Source organism: Mya arenaria, chromosome 3 (assembly GCF_026914265.1).
Source record: "Mya arenaria isolate MELC-2E11 chromosome 3, ASM2691426v1".
Classification (NCBI taxonomy): domain Eukaryota; kingdom Metazoa; phylum Mollusca; class Bivalvia; order Myida; family Myidae; genus Mya; species Mya arenaria.
Genome location: NC_069124.1, coordinates 92,659,302 through 92,681,321, shown reverse-complemented (window position 1 = coordinate 92,681,321; position 22,020 = coordinate 92,659,302). Strand labels below are relative to the sequence as shown.

At 35.9% G+C, this 22,020-nt stretch overlaps 1 protein-coding gene across 1 annotated transcript; it reads right to left on the bottom strand.

Annotated features, from left to right (window-relative positions):
- Positions 1–8,279: 8,279 nt before the first annotated feature.
- LOC128226442 (tRNA-uridine aminocarboxypropyltransferase 2-like) lies at positions 8,280–22,006 on the bottom strand. Its single transcript, XM_052936316.1, has 7 exons — positions 21,870–22,006; positions 19,392–19,482; positions 19,105–19,202; positions 14,330–14,528; positions 13,351–13,479; positions 10,162–10,345; positions 8,280–9,700 (listed from the first exon to the last, which is right to left on the bottom strand). Exons 1-7 carry the CDS (start codon positions 22,004–22,006, stop codon positions 9,408–9,410), a joined length of 1,131 nt encoding a protein of 376 aa, XP_052792276.1. The 3' UTR covers positions 8,280–9,407.
- Between the last annotated feature and the right edge of the window lie 14 nt (positions 22,007–22,020).

The following is a 22,020-nucleotide window of genomic DNA, read 5'->3' as shown; positions in this document are numbered from 1 at the left end:
TTGATGATGTAGATCATATTGGCAACACAAAAAGGTAATCTTAAACTTCAAGTTGGTCTTGTTTATTTTAGCGTAAGAAAGACCATAAAATGTTAAAATGCAAAATAATTATGATACAATTTCGGTTGTAAGTCATTCAAGGCCATTGTTTTTATATTCTGTAATGCATGTGTCTGAATCAAGAAGGTAAATCAGCATTTGCCACACTGTGAAATGTCTGAAAATGCATGAAATAAAGTGACAATTTGGTGATTTAATCTATTATAAATCCTTTTTTTAGGTGCAGATGCAATTGCTGTATTGCTATGTGAACAGAGCGGGAATCGGTATGCTGCTGTGGTGTTGAACAAACAAACTTCAAACTTAATGTGTTCAAGGAAAAAGGCCATGACATTGAATGTATAACAGACCATCTTGGGTTTGGCACTGTGTGCCTAGACCTCTATGTGCTAGAGACCGCGTATTACCAGGACAGACAGCAGTATGGAGTGCCGCAACAAGAAGATAATGACTTAGTCTTAGTTATAAAGAAATAATTAATGTATTTGGTTAGAAGTTCCTTTATGTTCTGTCAGTATTGAGAATGCTTGCACAAGATATTCTTAGAACTTCATTATTTTTCAGTCAGTGGGAAAGAGATGGTGTTAGGGATATTTGGGAAGAGAGGTGCATATCGTACTTCCATAATGTGCAGTTGAAAGAATTTGGACACAGTTTCAATCACGGCAGTATCAGGGATTTCGGGACTCCTAGGCAATCATGAAAGATGTTTGTGACATATTGTTGTTACTTTTGTGTCATGTTTTGATTGTAGTATTCTTATTTATACATATTGCTATATAACAGACAAAATATTTGGAGTTGTAGTTTTTTTTTATTTCTATGGTTGTTTTTAGTGTCACTGGTTTTCTGTCTAGTCAATTGATATTAAATATATTTTATATATTTTTTTTGACAAGCCTTTGGCTTTTGCATGTATAGGCCTAATCCAAAACTAGGTTGTCTCCCTTGGCAAATCATCGGTAACGTCCCCTGATTATGACTAATTCTACTTTCGGGGACTCGTAAAACCAAAAAGGCGGACGACAACAGGATAGCAAATGCGTGTAGAAATGACACATTAGACCGTTGTAAAGTTGATGAATTGAAAAAGTATTTGCGCAGTGTTGGACAGTATGTATCGGGAAATAAACCTGAATTAATCGATCGCGTGAAGGGAGCATATAAACTGGGACTTGGGAATGTTAATGATTTACAAGAATCGGATCGATCTGCATTCCTGAGGAAAGAAAATGGGTTGCTGACGCCAAGAGGGGGGAAGATGACTCATCCATCGTGTATCGACAGTTGGAGTGATGATGTGTCGTTGATTCCGGATATGACTGAGAAGGACATTTATAATTATTTCGTGTACAAGCTAAACACCAAACGTCAGTTGAAGTCAAAGGTTGTGTACGAGGATGGGCACATACACCGCGTCCAGGTAAATATTCAGAAGACGTGAAGAAACTTAGTTAAATAAATAAATTACATCATTTTGAATGGAAATCTAAAAAAACCTGTACCTCTTATATATAGTTATGCTAGCTTTGGTAATACTGGCAAATGTCACACAATATGTCAAGTGAATATTAGGGTAAAAATAGAAAAGTTATGCAAGTAATATGAGTTTACAGTCTTTGTAGTTAAATAAACTCAGATAACAGTGTCTGCCAATGGTTTTCATGTCCAACAATAAATTTATTAATATTCTTACTTCTGTAAATTTTCCCATGAAAGTATTGGTATTTTAAATTGTTAAATTTGTCGTTAAAATACAGTGTGTCGAAGATGGTTAAAGAATTTGATAATAAATTAAACCTAATTGCGAAAAATGTGTGTTCTTCTTTTTTAAAGCTGCACTCTCACAGATGTTCCGTTTTTACAACTTTTTTATTTTTTGTCTTGGAAAGAGCAAATTGTTGCATAAATATCTGTAAACCAATGATAATAGACAAATCGCAGGTTTTCATATTTCCATTTGAAAATGCATGTTTTATGCCTTAAACCATACTAACGGTTTCAGAAAAATGCATAAAACATCAATTTTTTAACTGAAATATAAAAATCTGTGACCTAATTTTTGTCAGCAGTCTTATGTAACTGGTTTCCATGCATTTTCGCAAAAATTGGCTTGTTCCAAGACAAAAATTAAAACAGCTGCCTAAATGTTCAATCTGTGGGAGTGCAACTTTAAAAAAATTGTAGCGTTATTAATAACAGCGTTTTTATTTTCTAGCTTTGATTATTGTTTTAATAATTGTTCTTCAGGTTAACAACTCAGATGAAAACGAGAGTCATTGCTTCGTTAGATGCAAGGCGATTCCATCAATGCCTTCAACAAACCAGAAACCGTGTCCTGACTATGTTGTATGGGTGATGCTTTCAAAGATGATTCGTTGCATAAATTCTGCTGAATGCAGTTGCACTGCAGGGTATGTTCAATTTTCTACTTGTAAAACATAACATCATATTCATATTTTGGTTAGATATATTATAATTAAAACTGAGAAAATATAACAGTTTTCCAAAATCTGCAGGCTGGGAAATGGAAAAAGTTAACACCCCGCATTCCGGGGACATCCTAGGTAAAGCCTTTTCCAGCTATTTTCAGCCCAAAAACAAATCCACCGCCTTCACTCGGCTCTGTGTGGCAACCTAGAAGGTAAAAACACCACCCATTTTCCCCACTGTCCCAGGTTTTCCCCTGGAGCTTGGGGGCTGTGATTACAAATGGCTGGTGCATTACCTAACAGTGATTTATTTCCATGTAAATTTTCTATCAGACTACATTTTCTATGTTTCAGGAAAGGCGAAGGCTGCAACCACATAGCTGCCCTCCTGTATGGCATTGCAGACATAACAGAGAAGAAGAAAGATGGTAAACTTGCACCAACATCAGTGAAATGTAAATGGAACAATCCTAGGAAACGGAAATTAACCCCCAAAAAGTCTCAGGACCTTACATTTCAAAAGGTGATTCATGGGAAGCAAAGTGTAATTAAAAAGCTGTCCGTGCCAGTTTTCAATATACAGAAGCCAGTTGATGTGGACAAGTTTAAGGACAAACTTCTTGGCATGGGTGCAAATGCTGGGTGGCTGAAGAACTTCGAAGTGAAAACTGACTCCATCTTAATTCCAAAACAGAACGAAATTAATTTTAACTTTAGTGATAGTGTAAACCTTAAAGACCCAAAACAAAATGATTTCTTTAATTCATACTTTAAATCAATGCAGATCACAGAATTTGATTGCATGACAATTGAGTGTCTAACGAGAAGCCAAGGCCAGTCTGATTTGTGGGCACTAGCAAGGGAGGAGAGATTGATGGCATCAAACTTTAGGCGCATATGCAAACAAAAAAACACAACGGAACCAGATTCTGTTCTAAAAGACCTGCTAAAGTACAGGACATTTGATACCATATACACAAAGTATGGACGTAACCATGAGAGTGTGGTGAGGAGAACATATGAAAAAAATATGAGAAAATCCCATCCAGGATTAAGTGCCAAGAAATGCGGCCTGCTTGTTAGCAACGATTATGTATAACTAGAAACAAAGTATAATGTAACCAGTCTGTACAGGAACAGTGAACCCCTAAAAATCTCAACGTCCAAGCCATGTCTGGACAACTTAAAGGTGAGCTGTAACGCCAAAGGCCACCAGGTGACCAGTACACCAATTTCGCCAATCAAATACGTAAATTTGTCTAGACCAGTTATTCGCTGTAGTATTTCTGAATGCAATGAACATCCTACGAAAAGATTATGCATTCCAGGCTTATATCCAGACCTGTTTCGGTGCAAACGTAAGGAATATCAGCATAAAGAGCACTTTCACAGGCAGCATTTTGGCTTCTAGATTGTCCTTTCAACTTTACAGGAACTTTTGAACTTTGTGAATGCACACTGTCGTTTGCAATCTCCCGCCACACTGTCTTTTGCAATCTCCCGGAGCATCAACGATTAGGGACAATCTAGACCTTGGCATGCGGAATTTTGGAGCGGTTTTGGGAATACATTTGCAAGATTAGATTATTAAACTCCGTTATTCAAATAATCCATAATAATATAATATTGAATAACTTTAATCAAAAAATATTTTTGTTAAAATTATAAACGTCTTACGATATACCATATACCGATTTTCAACTGCCGTTTTAACCCGTATATAATCGATCAATATGATGCGAGTAACATCCCTTTCTACATAAATCTAAACAAACTCTCCGCTTGAAATCGACCTCAGAAAAAAAGTTCAAAAAATTGTTACTGGGTATTATATGCAGGCATTTCTTTGCATCAGAATCTGAGGGGAAAAAATGTGTCTAATACCCAGTCATTTACGGTACTGGACCCTACAGATGGGACAACTTGAGTGGGCTCTGAAGGAAGTGAGACCACACCATGTTGTTGTGATCCACAGCAGACCCATGGCGCAAACAGTAACTCATGGAATAGAGGTGCTCTCCATGCTCTTACCTAAATTGAAGGGGGTTATTCTAAAAAAATATATATGTTCACTGTTACACAGGTTCCCCTGTGACAATGACACTTATAATTCAAACCGTTGTGAAAACTTCTTATCAGATGCTGAAAAAACTATTGAAATTAAATGATTTTAACATACGAACATATCGCTTTGAATCGCAGCAAAATACAGAAAACCAGAATTCCAAATCTGAGGGGGAAACAGATGAAGAAAAATTAGCTAGATGATGGTATTCTTGAAATGTTTTGAGTTTGCAACGTTGACTGGTGCCTATGTGATCAATGTTTAGAAATGGTATAAGAGATTGAATATTTATGTTATTGTGTATTAGTTGCAGTTAATGACAAGCAGTATAGCGAACAAATTCAGCTTCATTGCCACTCAAAGTTCTCTACTTTCCGTCTGGATCAAGATGTTTTGAGAGTAGCAGCCATAACTGTATCTATAATGATAGCTGATAATGATGGGAACATTTCTACCAGTGCCAGTAACTGAGACATATGTTGAAAATAATAATTAAATTTATCATTGAAAATTATACCAGGTGGTGTTATGTATTTCTTATTATGAAATGCAACAAAAATAATAATCACAATTTATTTGCACCGTTTAGTCGTTTACATTTATAAATGTCATGCGGAACAATAACAAAAATTATTTCCTAATGGAAATATTTTCATTAAGAATTAAATGTTTTCTACAACCTAGATATGGGGAAGCACAAGTGGTTGCCCAGAAATCATTATGCGGAAAGCTCAGGTCATCCGATAACTTGACCATGTGACTAGCCTAGAACATTCTTTTCTCTCTAGCCTTTGAGGGAGCAACATGTGGAAAAAATATCGGAAAAAAAATGATCTAGTTTAAAGTTAAGTTTATGAAAATGCCAGGACGGGGGAGAGGTGTTAAGAGGAGGATGTCAAGACAAGCAGATGTGGAGCCTGACAATGACCTAAGCAGCCAGCTCAACAATGTGTCGAAAGGTAAAAATGTTGTTGAGTTTAGAGAGATTCTACAAATAGGAGTTCAAAAATTCAAAGAAAATGATCAAATTGATGCAAAAAGAGCATCCGTGCAATATACAAGTTTTGACGAGCTGTCAAAATGATACACAACTTGGGCAGGAATTGTAAGATTTGTATAGTTTACATAAACAAGAGGCCCAAAAGGGCCTATGCTCTACTGGCATGGCTTTTGTGGTCATATCAATCCAGAGCATGTATGTATGGGTAAAAGGCAACAGACATATAGTTTATGTTTTTGTTTCATGAGTTATCGTCCGGAAACAATTTTTCTATTTTTAGTAACAGTGACCTTGACCTTGGCCCCACCAGCCCCAATATCGAACTTGACCTGTATCTTCTGATGTTACACCTGTGTACCAAAAAATTTTCAAATCTGTCTAGCCTTTCATGAGTTATCGTCCGGAAACCATGAAAACCGACAGACCGACCGACCGACCGACCGACAAGCTCACTCCTATATACCCCCTCAAACTTCATTTGTGGGGGTATAATGAAATTCAACTTAACTGTGAAAACAGGTGTGACCCAATCTGAATTGACGGCTTTGACTATTGCCAATATGAATAGATTATATTATGTTCTTACGAGAGGCAGCGTAATTCATTGAGACACTAAAACTTCAGCACGTTGTGTTGAGTATTAAAACTTTAAGATTATAAATAACAAACTCCAAACTACTTATTGTAACGGGTGCAAATTTAATTATGTGTAACCTTTAAGTTTTGGTGAGCAAATTTGGTAATGAGCTTTACCTCACATCCGGCATCTTCCTTTTCGACAAAACATCTTTAAACAAAATTACAACTTTAAATCTTTAAAATATCCAACTGGCTATACTTATTATAGTTAAAATATTATTACGAACATTACATCAGACAGAAGTCTTTAGCAGCACACCCCTAACCCTGTGAGAAAGAGGTGGACCCTCGGTAGTCGAGAGGAGCTTATCCTCTGACAGGAAACCTACATATCAGCATTACCATTGAACTGTTAATCAATAGAAATAAATAGTGAACCATCATCAATAATCGTTTACCATACCCCTACTCTGACAAGTCACATTATTCAAACAGGTTTTTCATTACGTATTATATTGGTTTACGTGTATCTCTTGTAAAAAAATTCCTTGCATGCAGGTTTGCATCTTGTGGTCAGTGAATGAACGAATTTGGCTCATAAATTGGTGGCTGTAACCTAAAAATCAGGAAACACCTGCTTTTTATTTGAAAATCAATAAGTGCCCCATGGCAAAAATCTGTCACTTGTGAATGCAAATGAACTAAGGCGCTCATTTCACCAATTTAAGAATGTGATGAACAAAAACCGAGACCCGAGTTTGACAGAATTTTGCATCTATGTTATTTATGACTATAAAGATGCATATCCGACTTTAAGAAACATTAGCTTCAGTCTTGGGTTCACGCCCTTTGACATCAGTGCCATGTTCACGGGGGTTTTCACTACAAAATAGGCATCATACAGCAAGTTCCTGCAGGCATACAGTTGATAATGTGCAGAACAGAATGGAGTACTATTGTAAGCAAATGCCCAAGCCAGAGAAAAATCTTGTCATATCAAAAGTTGCTGAAGCATTTAGGCCTTAGACTTCAGTATACTAATACTGACTGTTCATATCTGTCATTTGTCACAGATAACTTAAGCCTACTGTAGATATACATCAGAGTTTAGTTTACTGTATAAACACAATACCAGTCCTGAGTCCTAATCTTCATGTTAAATTAGTAAGATCTCGTGATTTTGTTCTTAAAATGTCCCTTATCATACATAAAAATATTACTATGTTTATATGTTCAATAACTTTTGAATTGAAACAAAAAAAAAGGATCAATTTGATTTTAAAATACATTCAACTGCTGATTCCCTTATATGAATCGTGTTATTAAAAGCGCTTGTATTTAACTAATATGCATCTACAACACTTTGAGAAAAGACAATGGTTAACAAAGAAAATTTGAATCATTCAATGTCTCTATGTAGGTATATGAATGTTATTCCAGTTATATTAATGGCGACTCAATAACAGCGCAATTATGGCTTTAAAAATGTGATTGCAAGAACTACACATATTTCGGATGCGATTATTTTCGACTATGTTGCTATTCTTCTGAAAGACCCAATTTTCTGTTACAATGACTGCTTTAAGCCAGTTTTTCTGACATCTTACTGATACAGGTAAAAGAATTTTCATCTATATAAACTTTAAAGCTGTTTGATACTCATCTTCAAAGCTGTCTGATATTGGCTGAATGAAAAATCCAGAAGAAAATTACCAAAGAAGGCACATGTTGCAAGATCTAAAATGCAAAAAATCCAAATGGTCTGATCAAGACTAGTGATGCTTCTGTACAAACTGAAGGTGGGCCAATGGCAATGACCAGAGACGAGATTGCTGATCTGATTAACGATGAGGTTTTCAGCAAGCCATTTGATCTGCCATGTGCTGATGAATCCAATCAGGAGCAATACTTTATGAATAAAAATATGTATGTTTTCAAACTTTTTTTTACTCGTATCAATGGTATTTACACTCCAAACACATGTAAAATGATGTGGAAAACAGGAATTTTGCTCTTAGGAGAGTTAACTTGACTGATTTCATAATGCTTAAAAACAATTTCGACCCCCTGGGCCCCCGGTTAAATATGGGCTCTGCCCCTTAAACCCCATTGGGGGAGGCCCCCCTAAACCCCCCTTCTACTTTCTATGCTCACCCTTCTACTTCAAAAATTATTGAGAGCCCTGATATTATCAGGTAATAAAACAGTGGTTGCATGGGCATTTGTGTAACAGTCAAAACTGTTGTCCCTTCATGTCTGGGATGACATTCTGAACTGTAGCCCTCAGCCTATAGCTACAACTGTATACAACTTTTTGTTTTGTAAAATCATAAGTACATAAAGTAAGTATTGTTGCTAAATAAAATAAGATACTGTGTTCAGTTAAAGTTTTTTTGAGAAATTAGGACCCAAGTTTAAACTACTAGATTATTTCAATTTACTTGTTTCCAGATGAAGTGTTTATTATCACAGCAACTTATACTAGCTTTTATGCAATTCAGTTGTTTGAAAACCATAAATTTGGGCTCTAGTAAAGTGTTTTTAAAAATGGACAGATACATCAGAAAATGAGATGGAAGCTTTTGGCGCATTGCAAAAATAGTGGTGAGTATAAACCCATAAGCCAGAACTCGTGAGGAATATAACAGTTGACTTTTAGCAAGTTAAGGTTAACACAATCATTTTCCATAAAAGCAAAGAAGCTCATCTATGAGAAGTGTTTTCATAAATACCGTAAATGTCATATTAAACATGCATGACCCCATAGAAGATCCAGGGGCTTCCAATTCCCCATTTTGTGACATGAACAATGAATACCATAAGCTTAAACTCTACAAAATGCCATAAATTCCGGTGAAAACCATACGCTATTGTAAACAATGAGAGTCGCGATGCCAAAAATTGTGTAGTGATATATTGAATCCACATATTCAGTTGACCATTTTATTGATTTACACTACATGGTATGTTACCGCTAGGATGCAGCAAATATTGATTATTGTATTTTCCTTCAATTGAGCGGATTTTAAAAAGTTGTTAAATTAGGGAAAATGGTTCTTTTTGGCACCCAGGGATCTCAAAAAGACATTACCTGCATGCTTAAGAAGACATATACGGTAATTTCTCCAATTTCTGTCAAAGATAAAAGATAAACTAAATTTCTTTTATATTTGACAAAAAGCTAGAATAACATGTCTATTGGGAATATTGAGTTTGTAGAAATAATTATGATCCTTGATTGTAGAATTGGGAAACTTAACAGTACAATACTTCAACTGTCTACAGTTCTATCACATTTCATATCAATATTTTCAGTGCCATTAAGAGCTTCCTTTAGAGATGTATCACAGTATGTCGAATTTCTATCCATAGTATCAGAAGGTTTACTATCACATGATGGTATTATATCACAGGTGGTGCTTATCTGGGACTCTGAGAACTCCTCCAGGTTGTCCATGGATGGTGTCAAGTTTCCTTGGTCAGCATCACAGGTCTTGGTTGAGGTCAACTGCATCTTCAGTGTGTTTTCGTCCTCTTTCTTTCTGATGGGGTCATCAACTCTGTCTGTATAAAAAAGTAATAGTCAATAATGGCATTGAAATTTTATCCAGTTGTTTTATTTTGACATGTTTGAAGTATATACCACAGAGTGGGTAGAAAAAGTTCTATTTCACCAGTGGCATAGCAACCAGTGAAGTATTTACTTTGTTTATAAGGTGAAATAATGTGTGATCTTACACTGAAACAAACAATTATCCTATATATATTGTTTACTCTATAAATGGTTTCTTTTTATTATATTATATGCTTTATGCCTATAAGGTATTCAAATACTTTTTATCAAATTTCCTTTCATCAATGACTTTGATATCGTGTCCAATTACTGTTTGTGCGGATGTCAGATTTGGATAGCACGTTGGACTTAGTTCAAAACACTAAAAATAAAATGTTGCATTCCATTCGATTTTGATCCTTGTTGAAATAATAACCATCATACAATCAATGTATCTATACAGTCAACATACTGTGTTCACCACTGTCTCTAGTTAAGGCATTCTCTGCATCCTGCCGTTGCATCCGACGTATGAGTTTCCTGGGAAGGGTTTTGTTCCAGAGTCCATGGGCAATCTTGTACTCCCTGCTCTGGTGGGCCACAGCTCCGTGATGCAACTGGAACCTGCAGAGGGCCTCCAATGGAGCAACTAGTGTCTGAAACAATCAAAAACACATCTTAAACCTTTAGAGGGCCTCTGGAAGGGCAACTAGTGTCTGAAACAATCATAAACACATCTTAAACCTCTAGAGGGCCTCCAATGGGGCAACTAGTGTCTGAAACAATCATAAACACATCTTTAACCTCTAGAGGGCCTCCGGAAGGGCAACTGCTGTCTGAAACAATCACTGACACATCTTAAACATGCAGAAGGCCTCCAAAGGGCAACTTGTGTCGGAAACAATCATAAACACATCTTGAACCTCCCGAGGGCTTTTAGAGGGGCAACTAGTGTCTGAAACAATCAATAATACATCTTGAACATGCAGAGGGCCTCAAAGGGGCAGTTAGTGTCTGAAACAATCAATAACACATCTTGAACATATAGAGGGCCTCAAATGGGCAACTGGTTTCTACACCAATCAATAACACATCTTGAACCTACAGAGCATTAAAGGGGCAACTGGTGTCTGAAACAATCAATAACACATCTTCAACCTACAGAAGGCCTCAAAAGGGCAACTGGTGTCTGAAACAATCAATAACACATCTTGAACCCAGGGTTCTCAATAAATTTTCAGTGAACAGGCCGTTTATAAAAAGTAACAGGCCCAAATTGTGGGGGGGGGGTCCGGGGTTCCTCCCCCGGAAATTTTTTTAAGTGAGCGCGTCATTTCCTGCATTCTGGGGTTATTTGAATGCCTTTTAAATCACCCCTTTCAAGTGCAATTTTATAAGTAATATCCCCTAAATATGCAGATACAAGTACTGCTGAGCAGTAGTTGTATCAGGATCTATATATATCATAATGCAATTATATTTATTTACCAAATTTCAACCACAAAATATCCATTTGAAAATTGTATTTTAAACACCATATACAATGTATTAACAAAACTACAATGCAATTGTACTGTGAAAATACATAAGGCACATTGAATTAATAAGAACAGTATTCATTACGCTTAACCCTGTTATTAACACATGTCACTGTCCTCATCTGATGAACTGGACGAGTAGTAGTCCCCCTCCCCCTCAACAAGTATATCCTTGAGGACTGCCCGAATTTCCTCCCTACAAGGTGTGACTGTGTCCAGTGCCATGCATGTGTCAGTCTGAACACCTACCGTCACTGGAAATGCAACTGAAATCAAAAGTACACTATCTTTTTTACATGTTTTTGTTTTGTTCAAAACACTTGCAATAAAAATGTTTTGTTATAAATGGGACACACTGTCTAATTTTGACATCATGTAGTTGCAAATTTGTATTAAAATTGAAGTTAAAGCAAAAATTAAAAAAATTACCTTACCCAACCCACTTTATATTTGGTGAGTCTTTAATATTGCTACGATTTTTTTCATACAGAATAATGATAATGATAATAGAGTAAACTTACCTCCGTATCAAATCTTCGTAATAATGCATCTTGTACGGAATAAACAACGATCAAAACTTCAAACAAAATAAACGGTGGAAATCGAACGTGAAACAATAAACAGAACACAAAATAAACGGTGGAAATCAAACGTGAAACAATAAACAGAACAAGAAATTCATAAATGCAACTGTTTTATTTCATTTTTATCTTATACTCACTCGACACGGTGAAAGAAATCGTGTATTTTTCTATTCTTCATTTTTACTAGAATGAGACGCTTGCTTCCAAGCGTTTTATCAATCGTCTATCTACACGGACTAGTGAAGTTTATTAAACGGCGCGGTAAAGAAATATGCGGGACCGGGCGAACGCTAATCAAGTCGTCGTATTTAAAAGGCAATAACTTTTTTATTCGTTGACGGATTTTAAAAATTTAAATTGTAAACGATTTGGGAACTTTTAATTTTTGTTACTAGGCGATTTTGAACCGGCCCAAATGCCATTTGAACCGGTCATTTTGGCCGGCGGCCGGTTCTTATTGAGAACCCTGTGAACCTACAGAGCATTAAAGGGGCAACTGGTGTCTGAATCAATCAATAACACATCTTCAACCTACAGAAGGCCTCAAAAGGGCAACTGGTGTCTGAAACAATCAATAACAAATCTTGAACCTCCAGAGGGCCTAGAGCAGTAACTAGCATTTGAAACAATCAAGACCACTGCCATTAGGGAAATCATCCCTTTTATTAATATAATATAGGCATTGTAATATACTGTTCATTTAAGCATCTACAGACAAAGATTTAAAATGTTTTATAGCGGTGTCTTTTAAGAATAAGCCATCCAAAAGTCTTTCTTTTTTTTTACATTTAGCAGTTTTTTTTTACATCAGTCTGAGATAGGAAAATAATCGTGAACATTATAAGAAGGCCCCCAAGAAGAACGCATTTGACTAATTTTTTTTAACATACAATTAATTGATAAAAGGTTCTCCAAAAACAGTGAGTGTATACCACATAATAAATTATGTCATATATATATATGCTACATCAGAAGACAACAATTTGCTTAAAATGAAGTCTTTAAACAAAAATCACTTTTCTTATACTTCATCACATGCTTCCAAAATAATGTTTTGACAGTGCTCCGTCAGACAGACATTTTGTACAAAGGTTTGTCGAAGTAATTTAATAAACCAAACTCTCAATCAAACTCTGGCAAAAGACCGAAGGCGTGGCATGGTAAGCGGCGTAGACTGAGCAATGTTTCTTTTAAAATGGTGAAGAAATAGTAAAGGTATCTTTGCTTAAAGTATTCATTCGAAGCAATATGTTGCCCTCTGAAGTAGCATTTATGACGCAATTTTAATATCACTTGGTATACACACTGACACACTGAAAAACATGTCATATTTTTAAACACAATTTGAATGAAAGCAAATGCAAGCAAATGTTGATTCACTTTGTTCTATTTCTTGAAAAGTTCTGGTCTTTTATTCTGGCAAAGGATGCAAACAGTTTTAGAGACCTTGTTATAATATATATGATTAAATAAGAACTAAAAAAATCCCCATCACCGACTGATGCTGCCACCTATGGTCATAATGGTGTCAAATCTCACCTCAACCAGTTCAGGCCTGTTCTCTAGTATGGAGAGGGCCACAGCTACAGACTCGAGGGTAGAGAGGGCGGTGTCCGTGGGTTGGGTCCGAATCACGTAACGACTCGTCATATCTGTCTCCACCTTCACCTAGAATACACTTATATTTATATTCTTACTTCGCGAATGACTGTGACATCACAAGGAGAACAAGAACTTGCTTAAAATTCATAAAAGTCATTAAAAAACATGCATGTTAACCTATAAGGTTTGTACATGAATCATCATCCTCACATCTAGAATATTGAAATGTATCTACATCATAGGAATTTATTACCAAAGTAGGAACATACAGAACATATTCCAGCTATGACAAATAAACAACAGCTTTCACAGAGACAGCCTGCTCGACGATTCCAGTGCAAGTTTCAATGTGCAAGGATTGCAAAGTGTTAGTGAAATTTGCATGGATTACTGTAAAAAACAATTTCATGCAAAACCTTAACCAGTAAAAAAGGGGCAAATTGTGCATTATATATATGCAAATTAGAGTTATCATACTTTATTGTATAAAGTGCAAAACATGAAGTAGTTGCAGAGTTATTGACTTACATATGCTTACATGCAAAACCTTCACAAGAATTTCTAAGTAAGAAAATAAAGGGTCATAATAAGCTTTATATGCAAAATAGAGTTATCTAACTTAATAGTTCAAGTAGGTCCAATGGATGAGAAATGTTGTATAATTTTTCAATGAAATACTTCCAGTAGTTGCTTATATGATGCATTTGCTGAAGAATTTACTTTAAGTTTCAATGCAAGAGAAGTTTTTGCTGAAATGTTGAATTAAATGACTTGTGGTAACATGCAAAACCTTAATCCAGGAGTGATGCAGACGCTGACACTAGGATGAGTATGGAGCTCTCCTTATTCATCGAATAGTTGAGCTAATAAAAATCGCCATTTCTTACGCCATTAGAAATGTTTTGTACTGCAATACCTTCCTTGGCAGTTGAAGGAGTTTATTATTGGCATACATCCCACGGGCCTGGGACCAAGTGCCGTCAAGGACAACCAGGTTGTATGAGGTGTTGGGCTCTCCCACCAACTGGCGAATGTCGACTGCATCCTCCCCAGGGAAGAGCAGCAGCGTGTCGGGGCTAGAGAGAACCTCATGCAGGTCTGGGTACCTCACACATCTGATATGCAAGGCAGAGAGGGGATTGAAAACAGATCAAGTTTGCTTTATAGAAAACAAATCTTCTATATATTATTTGCCTGTCCTAAGGACTCAAACCCTAACCATGTCTAGTCTAGTTTAAACCTCTATTTTACAACAGTTGTAAAACAAAATATTACAACATTATTCATATTACTCTCATTGGCACAATGTTACGCAAGGGTGTGGTCTTGTATTGTGGGGAGAACAGGAGTATGAGGCAAAACCCACTTGTCCTTATTGGTGACCACAAACCAAACTCACTGGCGCCAAGGCCGGTAATTGAACCAAGGATGCCTTGGTGAGATGGGAATGCGCTCACTACTGCACAAATCATACAACCAAACCTAGCCTAACCCTCTCTGATCTAGTCAAGTAACCACACTTATAATAATAGTGACCCTATCTAATAGATTCAATCTTTTATATTTTTCATTCACAACAAATGTACCGTATTATATCATGCATAGGACGCACTTTTTTACCCCCAATTCTCGTCTTAAAAATTGCCTGCGTCCTTTCTATGCTATTAGAATTTCATCTGTTTTTTTCCAAGTCCATTTCAGGTTGAAAATATTGGACCGGGAAAGAACGCGGTAATAGTAAGTATCTGTACTGCGTCACCGAAGAGAACAACTGACATAGGTAAAATCACGCAAGTTAACACACGCAGAAATATATTGAATGTTTACTTTAAAATGATTTATTGAGAAATAAATTGAAAAAAACACGAGTGTTTACTTTTTTATAAAAGGGACGCTACTCACAAAAACTCGATGTGAGTCAGCACTTTAACTGGATTGAGTTATAACGGCAACGGAAATCGGGAATGGAGGTAAATATCAATTAATCGTTGTTTATGATTTTAATGTTTCGATATTTTACAAAACATTTTGTTGTATGTTACTGTTTTAAAAAATTGATAAATGAATGTGCATAACGCAAAGTAGCATTATTATCACTATCAAATCTTTTCAAATGTGCGGAGGTGTGAAAAACACCCGCTGTCTGTCATTAGAAAAACATCAATAGAACAAACTATTGTGATGGTAAAACCTTATGGTTGTTTGTTCGCACTTTACCCGATGTGCCTTCCACTGGCAAGGCTAATTACTGACACTTAATTATGCCGACATGCTTTAATCCGCACAGCGACAAGCCTTTTTGACAATACACAGTTTTGTTGCGATTGCAACGGTTGACTGTCATTCAGAAAGCATGTCGAGACTATTGCAACGGTTGCAACGGTTGACTGTCAGTCTGGACTACTACGGCATTTGTATAAGTCTTATAATATGCATAAATGTTCTCAAAATGTCAAGACATATATCATTGTTGTGTACACTAAATTACCAAAATAAGACAATAATTATCGAAATACACAAGACAGTTACCAAAATATGCCTTATATACAATTTTTTGTTTGTTTTTTACTTCAATATATATGTTATAAATACTTGACCAACCTCAATTTTTCGGCTCCGATTTTGACATTTTTCCGCTGCGTCCTATCTTATATATCAAGGGTTTTTACCCGTTTTCTCAACTATTTTTTTGCCTGCGTCCTATCTATGCTAGCGTCCTATACATGATATAATACGGTACTTGATGTTGACATCAACATCTACAGTACACTCCATGCGGAACTACCACTTCCCTCGGTCAATCCGAGGGTTTTTAATTTATCGCGGACATCCACCGAGTACATAACCTTTTTCCTCGCTAAAATCCGCGAGTTTCTAGTTTTCTGCCGAGGGTTTTATTGCCAGTATCGCCGGTGTTCGTGTTGTTTTATTGGCCTCAAAGCGGAACTCCAAGTTGTATGCTTTGCTACTACATTGCTACTATTGAAAATAAATAATTACATTCGCAGTTATTTCATTTATAAAAATAATTTTTTCTCGTAAAAAAAGGAAGAATACCTATTCAATAAAACAATACATCTTTATCACGTTCGGTTATTAATTTACCTTTCAACTAACATTCGTTAATTGCCTGTTGATATTCGCACACATTTAAGATATAACACCATGTGTTGTTTGTTTACCATAATTACATCATACGGCTTTTGTGTTGTTGAGAACTAAATTGGCTTGGAGTAATATGCAGGTGTTGAGTACCATGTATGTGTGAATATTTCTCCCTGTCACTATTTCTTTTGTGATACATATTGTTTTTCCGCATTCCAGATAATATCTAAATTGCAATGTTAATTATGACGTTAAAAAGTATGAAGGTAACTCATGTACTGTGGTTTAATAAATCGCCGATTTAATCTTCATATGTACATGTATGAAGATATTGGTGTAATCTATTTCCTACTCTCAATGAATATAATTCAGCTTTCAATTAAACTATTTTATGAAAGTTACGATGTTAGTATGAATATTGTGCTTTAAAATATTGAAACCATAACTTCTTAGTTAATAATTAGAAATTTTACGTATGAAACGCAATCTAGTATTTTTGACAATGTGGAAGTCACGTGATATGCAAAAAGTGACGTATTGTGCGCTAAATTAAGACTACTTTTGGTTATCAGGCATGTTTGTTATTGCATACATGCCATATCCCCCGGAGGGGGAAAAAATCCCCCGGAATTTTGACCCTTCCCCCGGTCTACCGGAGGGGGATGAAAATCCCCCAGAATTAAAAAAAAGAGTGCTTAAAATTACACAAATTTATCACCGGGCCTGTTTACAGTTATAATGCCCTTCCTGTCCTGAAGCTTAATTGGATTATCAACTGATGGTGTGTTTTAACAACACCTATTGGGTGACACTTAATAAATCAGCAAGGCACATTTCATGCATTGTTTTGATTGAAACTGACAGAAAGAAATGTCAATATTAGACTGGTCAGATAAAAGGTCGATTTTCATTGGTTTGATTATAATTTTTATCCAATCAGAGAGAATGTAACAAATTAAAGAGTTCTTCAAAACATGTGTCATTGTCATCAAAAGGATTAATAATTTAAAGGTGACAGTAAATTATTCAGTAAAGAAAAGGATTAAAATAACTAATAGACAAAGCTGTTCTTTGTTATGCCTCACTTACATGTTTACATACATGACATTGACCTTTATCGCAATTATCGGAAAAAGCGAACAAATCTGACTATTTGGGAATTGAAATGAAAAATATTGATAATTCATTCCATTCTCTCTATTAGTCTGAAAGTCATCATTTATGATCATAGGCAGCAGATTTTGTATCCAATTTTAGAGGAAGGTAAGCCCATTAAATTGTCTCTGAAACATATTTTTCTATGGAGTATTCTATTTTGCAAGTGAGTGCTTTTATTATGCAATATGGCTGTGTCTCATAAAAATATAGATTAAGTGCTGGAAAAAGGGGTAAACACGGTGAATGGCACATGCGCCATGCCTGTAGTGCTACATGGCGATGATGAAAATCCCCTGGTATGTGACCCAAATCCCCTTAAATTCTGGACATAATCCCCTCGGGAGCCTTTCAAAATTATGGCAATTTGTTTTTTTCATACTTGCATATAAAATACTTTGAAATTTTGCCAAATTAGATCTGCTAAAAAATCCCCCTGAATACTACCAAAATCCCCCTGAATTTTCAGCCTTTTGAACAAATTCCCCTGAATGGTCTCCAGACAATATGGCATGTATGTTATTGCGAAAAATGCATTTTTTTTTTATCAAACTGCATGTTTAAATAAAAACAGTTCAGAGAAATTTATTGAATATACGTAGCAAACAGAATGTTTACATTACTTTAAGTAACTGGAACTGTTGGAAGTCAAATGAGTAAGATATAATTAGAACTCGGTCAAAAATGGACATCGACATATATTGCATTTTTGCACGGTCAAAGGATTATGAGTCTTATTATGTGCAAGTAAGTCCGAAAAATATTGAAACATCACAATAAAAGAACAGTATTCAAATAAATTACACAAAATCAGATACATGTACAGTAGGAGATTCTTATCGGTTTCCTCGGAGTTTCGCGGTGTTTTTACTCCCGAGTAACGCGGCGATTGTAATTATACGGTCCAATGATCAGTCTCGGCGGCCAAACGAGTGAAAACACCAAGGAAAGCGGATTATGATGAATTGGATGTCGTGTCCGCGATAACCAAAATCCGCCAAGGAAAACGGAAAGGTGTAGTTCCACGTGTAGTGTACTGTAGCTACGAACAGCTATCCCATGACTGTTTCTCTGCTGTAGGGGAATGTGGCTAGGGAATTTCAAATAAACACTCAAAAAAGTGTATATAATTAATAATCCCAAGTGTTTGTCTTTTGTACCATATTAATGACATTCATGTTATTTTATAATAGTTTCGGTCAGATTCTTTTTTTTTCTACACATAAACAGAAAAGCCTGAATCGGAATTCTGACACACAATGGGGAAAATATACACTTGTACTCTTGAATTTGGGCTCAATTTCTGCCCCCTATATTAGATTAAAAATTCAATTGAAAAACAACTTTTCTCAAAATGGAAAGAAAATAAATAATGCCATTAGACTGATATGGGAGGAAAATTCTTGCTTGAACCCTGTATTAAAGCTTTACCTCTTATTATTGTTAAACTTCTTGCCCCGGATGATATGGCACTTGCCTTCCTGCACACTCTGGTACAACATGGGAGCCGTCTTCAGCTTCCGCAACTCCTGCAATATACATCTCCTTTTGCTATCTAAAGAAATTATCAACTAGTTTTTATACTTAATGATATTGATTTAAACTATAAACCACAAAATGATTATGACATGTTCAATGATAAACACAAATTCATTCAATCTGCATCTCCGCTTAAAATGTATTAACATGTAACAAGCAAGCTGTAACATAATACTTACCTCAAAAGGATGCTGTAGTATGAAAACATCGGTGGATATCTGTATCCGCTCAGCTGCTAAATAAGGGCACCAGCACACAGTCAATGGACGACTAAAAAAAAAGTCACAGATTCATTGAAGCCACGACTTTGATATACATTTACCAGTGGAATTGGAAAAACATTAACAATGCTTTCTTGCACTTTGGCTTGAAAATTAGCAAGAAAGGGTAAATAAAAAATAAATTAAAAAAAAAAAATGTTTTCATAACCATGGAATAAGTATGCTATGGAACCTGTATGCGTCAGGGTTTTTTTGAGACATTTCATCTTATTATTTAATATAATTAGAAATCCACACATTAAAACATAAACAAGTATTTTGCAAAGGTAAGAAATGGTTTTATATGTATTTTAACTAATTTAGTCATTGCTTTCATGACTTTGTTACAGCCTTTTGATGCCTAGAAAAATGACAATGTGGCATACTTTATTACCTAGTTGAAGCTTATTTTTAAACTTTGAGGTTTAGCACTAACCCATCCTTTCAAAAGATAAGGTCTAGAACCTCATATATGTTTTGAACAGTAATCCAGTCTGATACTTTAGAAAAACATGCAGAACAGAATTTTGACTACGAGGCTATAGAGTTTCACTATGGATTTGTCTTCGACTTCCAGGTAGCAGTAAAAGCAAAAGGGAGCCTAAGAAGCTTGGACTATGTGCTTGCCGCTATATAAGCAAAGGGGAGCCTAAGAAGCTCCAAATGTAACAGACTGCACAAATTGCTATGTGCACCTGTCGGGGTTCGAACCCACGACCTTGGACTTACGAAATAAGTATAGTGGTAAGTATCCCCGCCTGTCACGGGGAAAAATTTGCAATGACATTTTTTGAAAAATGTCGAAATCCTCTAATCACCCTGTACGCATGACCGGTGATTAGAGGATTTCGACATTTTTCAAAAAATGTCATTGCAATTATTTTTTTCAACTTGTGCAAATTTGAAAACCTGCAATGGGTTTTTTATTTTGGAACACACTTTTGGGAAAATGTGTAAAATTATGACCTTGACGTTATCATAGGTTTTGCTCATGATTTGTGTGTTTTGGACCAGCAGTGGTGCTCCATTCCTCGGTTAAGCGCAGTGGTTAGCACACTCGCTTCTCACCTAGGCGAGCCGGGTTAAATTCCCGTCATGGGCGCATGTGAGTTTGGTTAGTGGTCACCAAGCCAGACAAGTGGGTTTTCTCCGGGCACTCCAGTTTCCCCACAAGACAAGACCAATCTCTCATCATAACTTTCTTCACAATCGTTTTTTCACAATCATTGAAAAATATATTTTTTAAACTAACCCATAATCAGTATATTCTTTATGAAAAAGAGGGAATAATAGTTGGGAGTAAGCCTCAAGCTCGACAAATCGCAAGTTCTTGAATGACTGGCATCTTTGATGTACAAGTCAACAATTCCTAATATCAACTCTTAATATACCTGCAGCCGACACCAAAGGCATTGCCATAAATTGTTAAAAGCTAGCTCATCGGCAAGGCTGTTGGAGGTGTACTTAAGGGCTGACACTACACTTAAATCATCTCAGGCGCGTAGGAAGGGAACTGACATTGAGGCCGCGGAAGGGGTGGGCTGGGGAGGGTTGTCCCCTGCCGTCGAGATTTTTTTCAACTTTAAGCATTGAAAGACTCGATATCCAGTGAGTTCAGGTTTTATTTTCATGTTTTTATCTATACCTTTTCGGTTAAAATAGTTTATATATATAAAAAAACTATTATAGTTTAGTAACATTTATTCACTATTACATTTATTTCATAATTTCTATTTCTGTACCATATACAAATATAAATTGTCACAGTAATTCAAACTCATCTAATACATTAATTTGCACACTTTTTTGAACAATCAAAGCAACATCATTCAGACCTTGCCGAGAACATCCATTTTAAAGTCAAAACTTTAATGTGACGAGTATGAAATAATACATATTGTTAGCTATTTAACGACGATTCTATTATAACGGGTAGTTGCAATTATAACAATAAATTACAGTTTTTGAAACATCAAAAACGATACAAATAATAATTTTCTTATTGCTTCTTCTTCCACTAACCCGTCCATTTTCACGCCAATTAGCTAGATGGTGTAATTATGACATGGTAACTTGTTTATTCAATATCGTGTCAGACTGGTATTGATCTATATGCACGTAGCTTTATTCAAAATACGATTATTAAGAAAATCGGTATCAAATATTCGCGGCCCCATTGCCGTTTAACTAGCCCGAATATTGGGGCCGCGGCCGAGGCCCCTGCGGCCCCAGCTCCTACATCTTCGTTTTAAAGTTTGTAATTTAAAAACATTTATAAGTACCACAGTTATAGAATAAATAAATCAAAAGTAATATTTACAGAAATAAATTGGTGGCGTGTAACCTACAAATAATGGTCACGGAATTACATTGCGTTTTATGATTTTGACTTTTTACCTGCATCTGTTGCAAACTTTTCGCGATTGCTTAGGTGGTTCTTTGTTTTCTGTGGCAAACAGGTACAATTCGTTCATAAATTTTTCCTCATCTAAACCGTCAATAGACGATTCATCTAAGCCAAATCCGTCAGCCATGCTTTGTACTCATG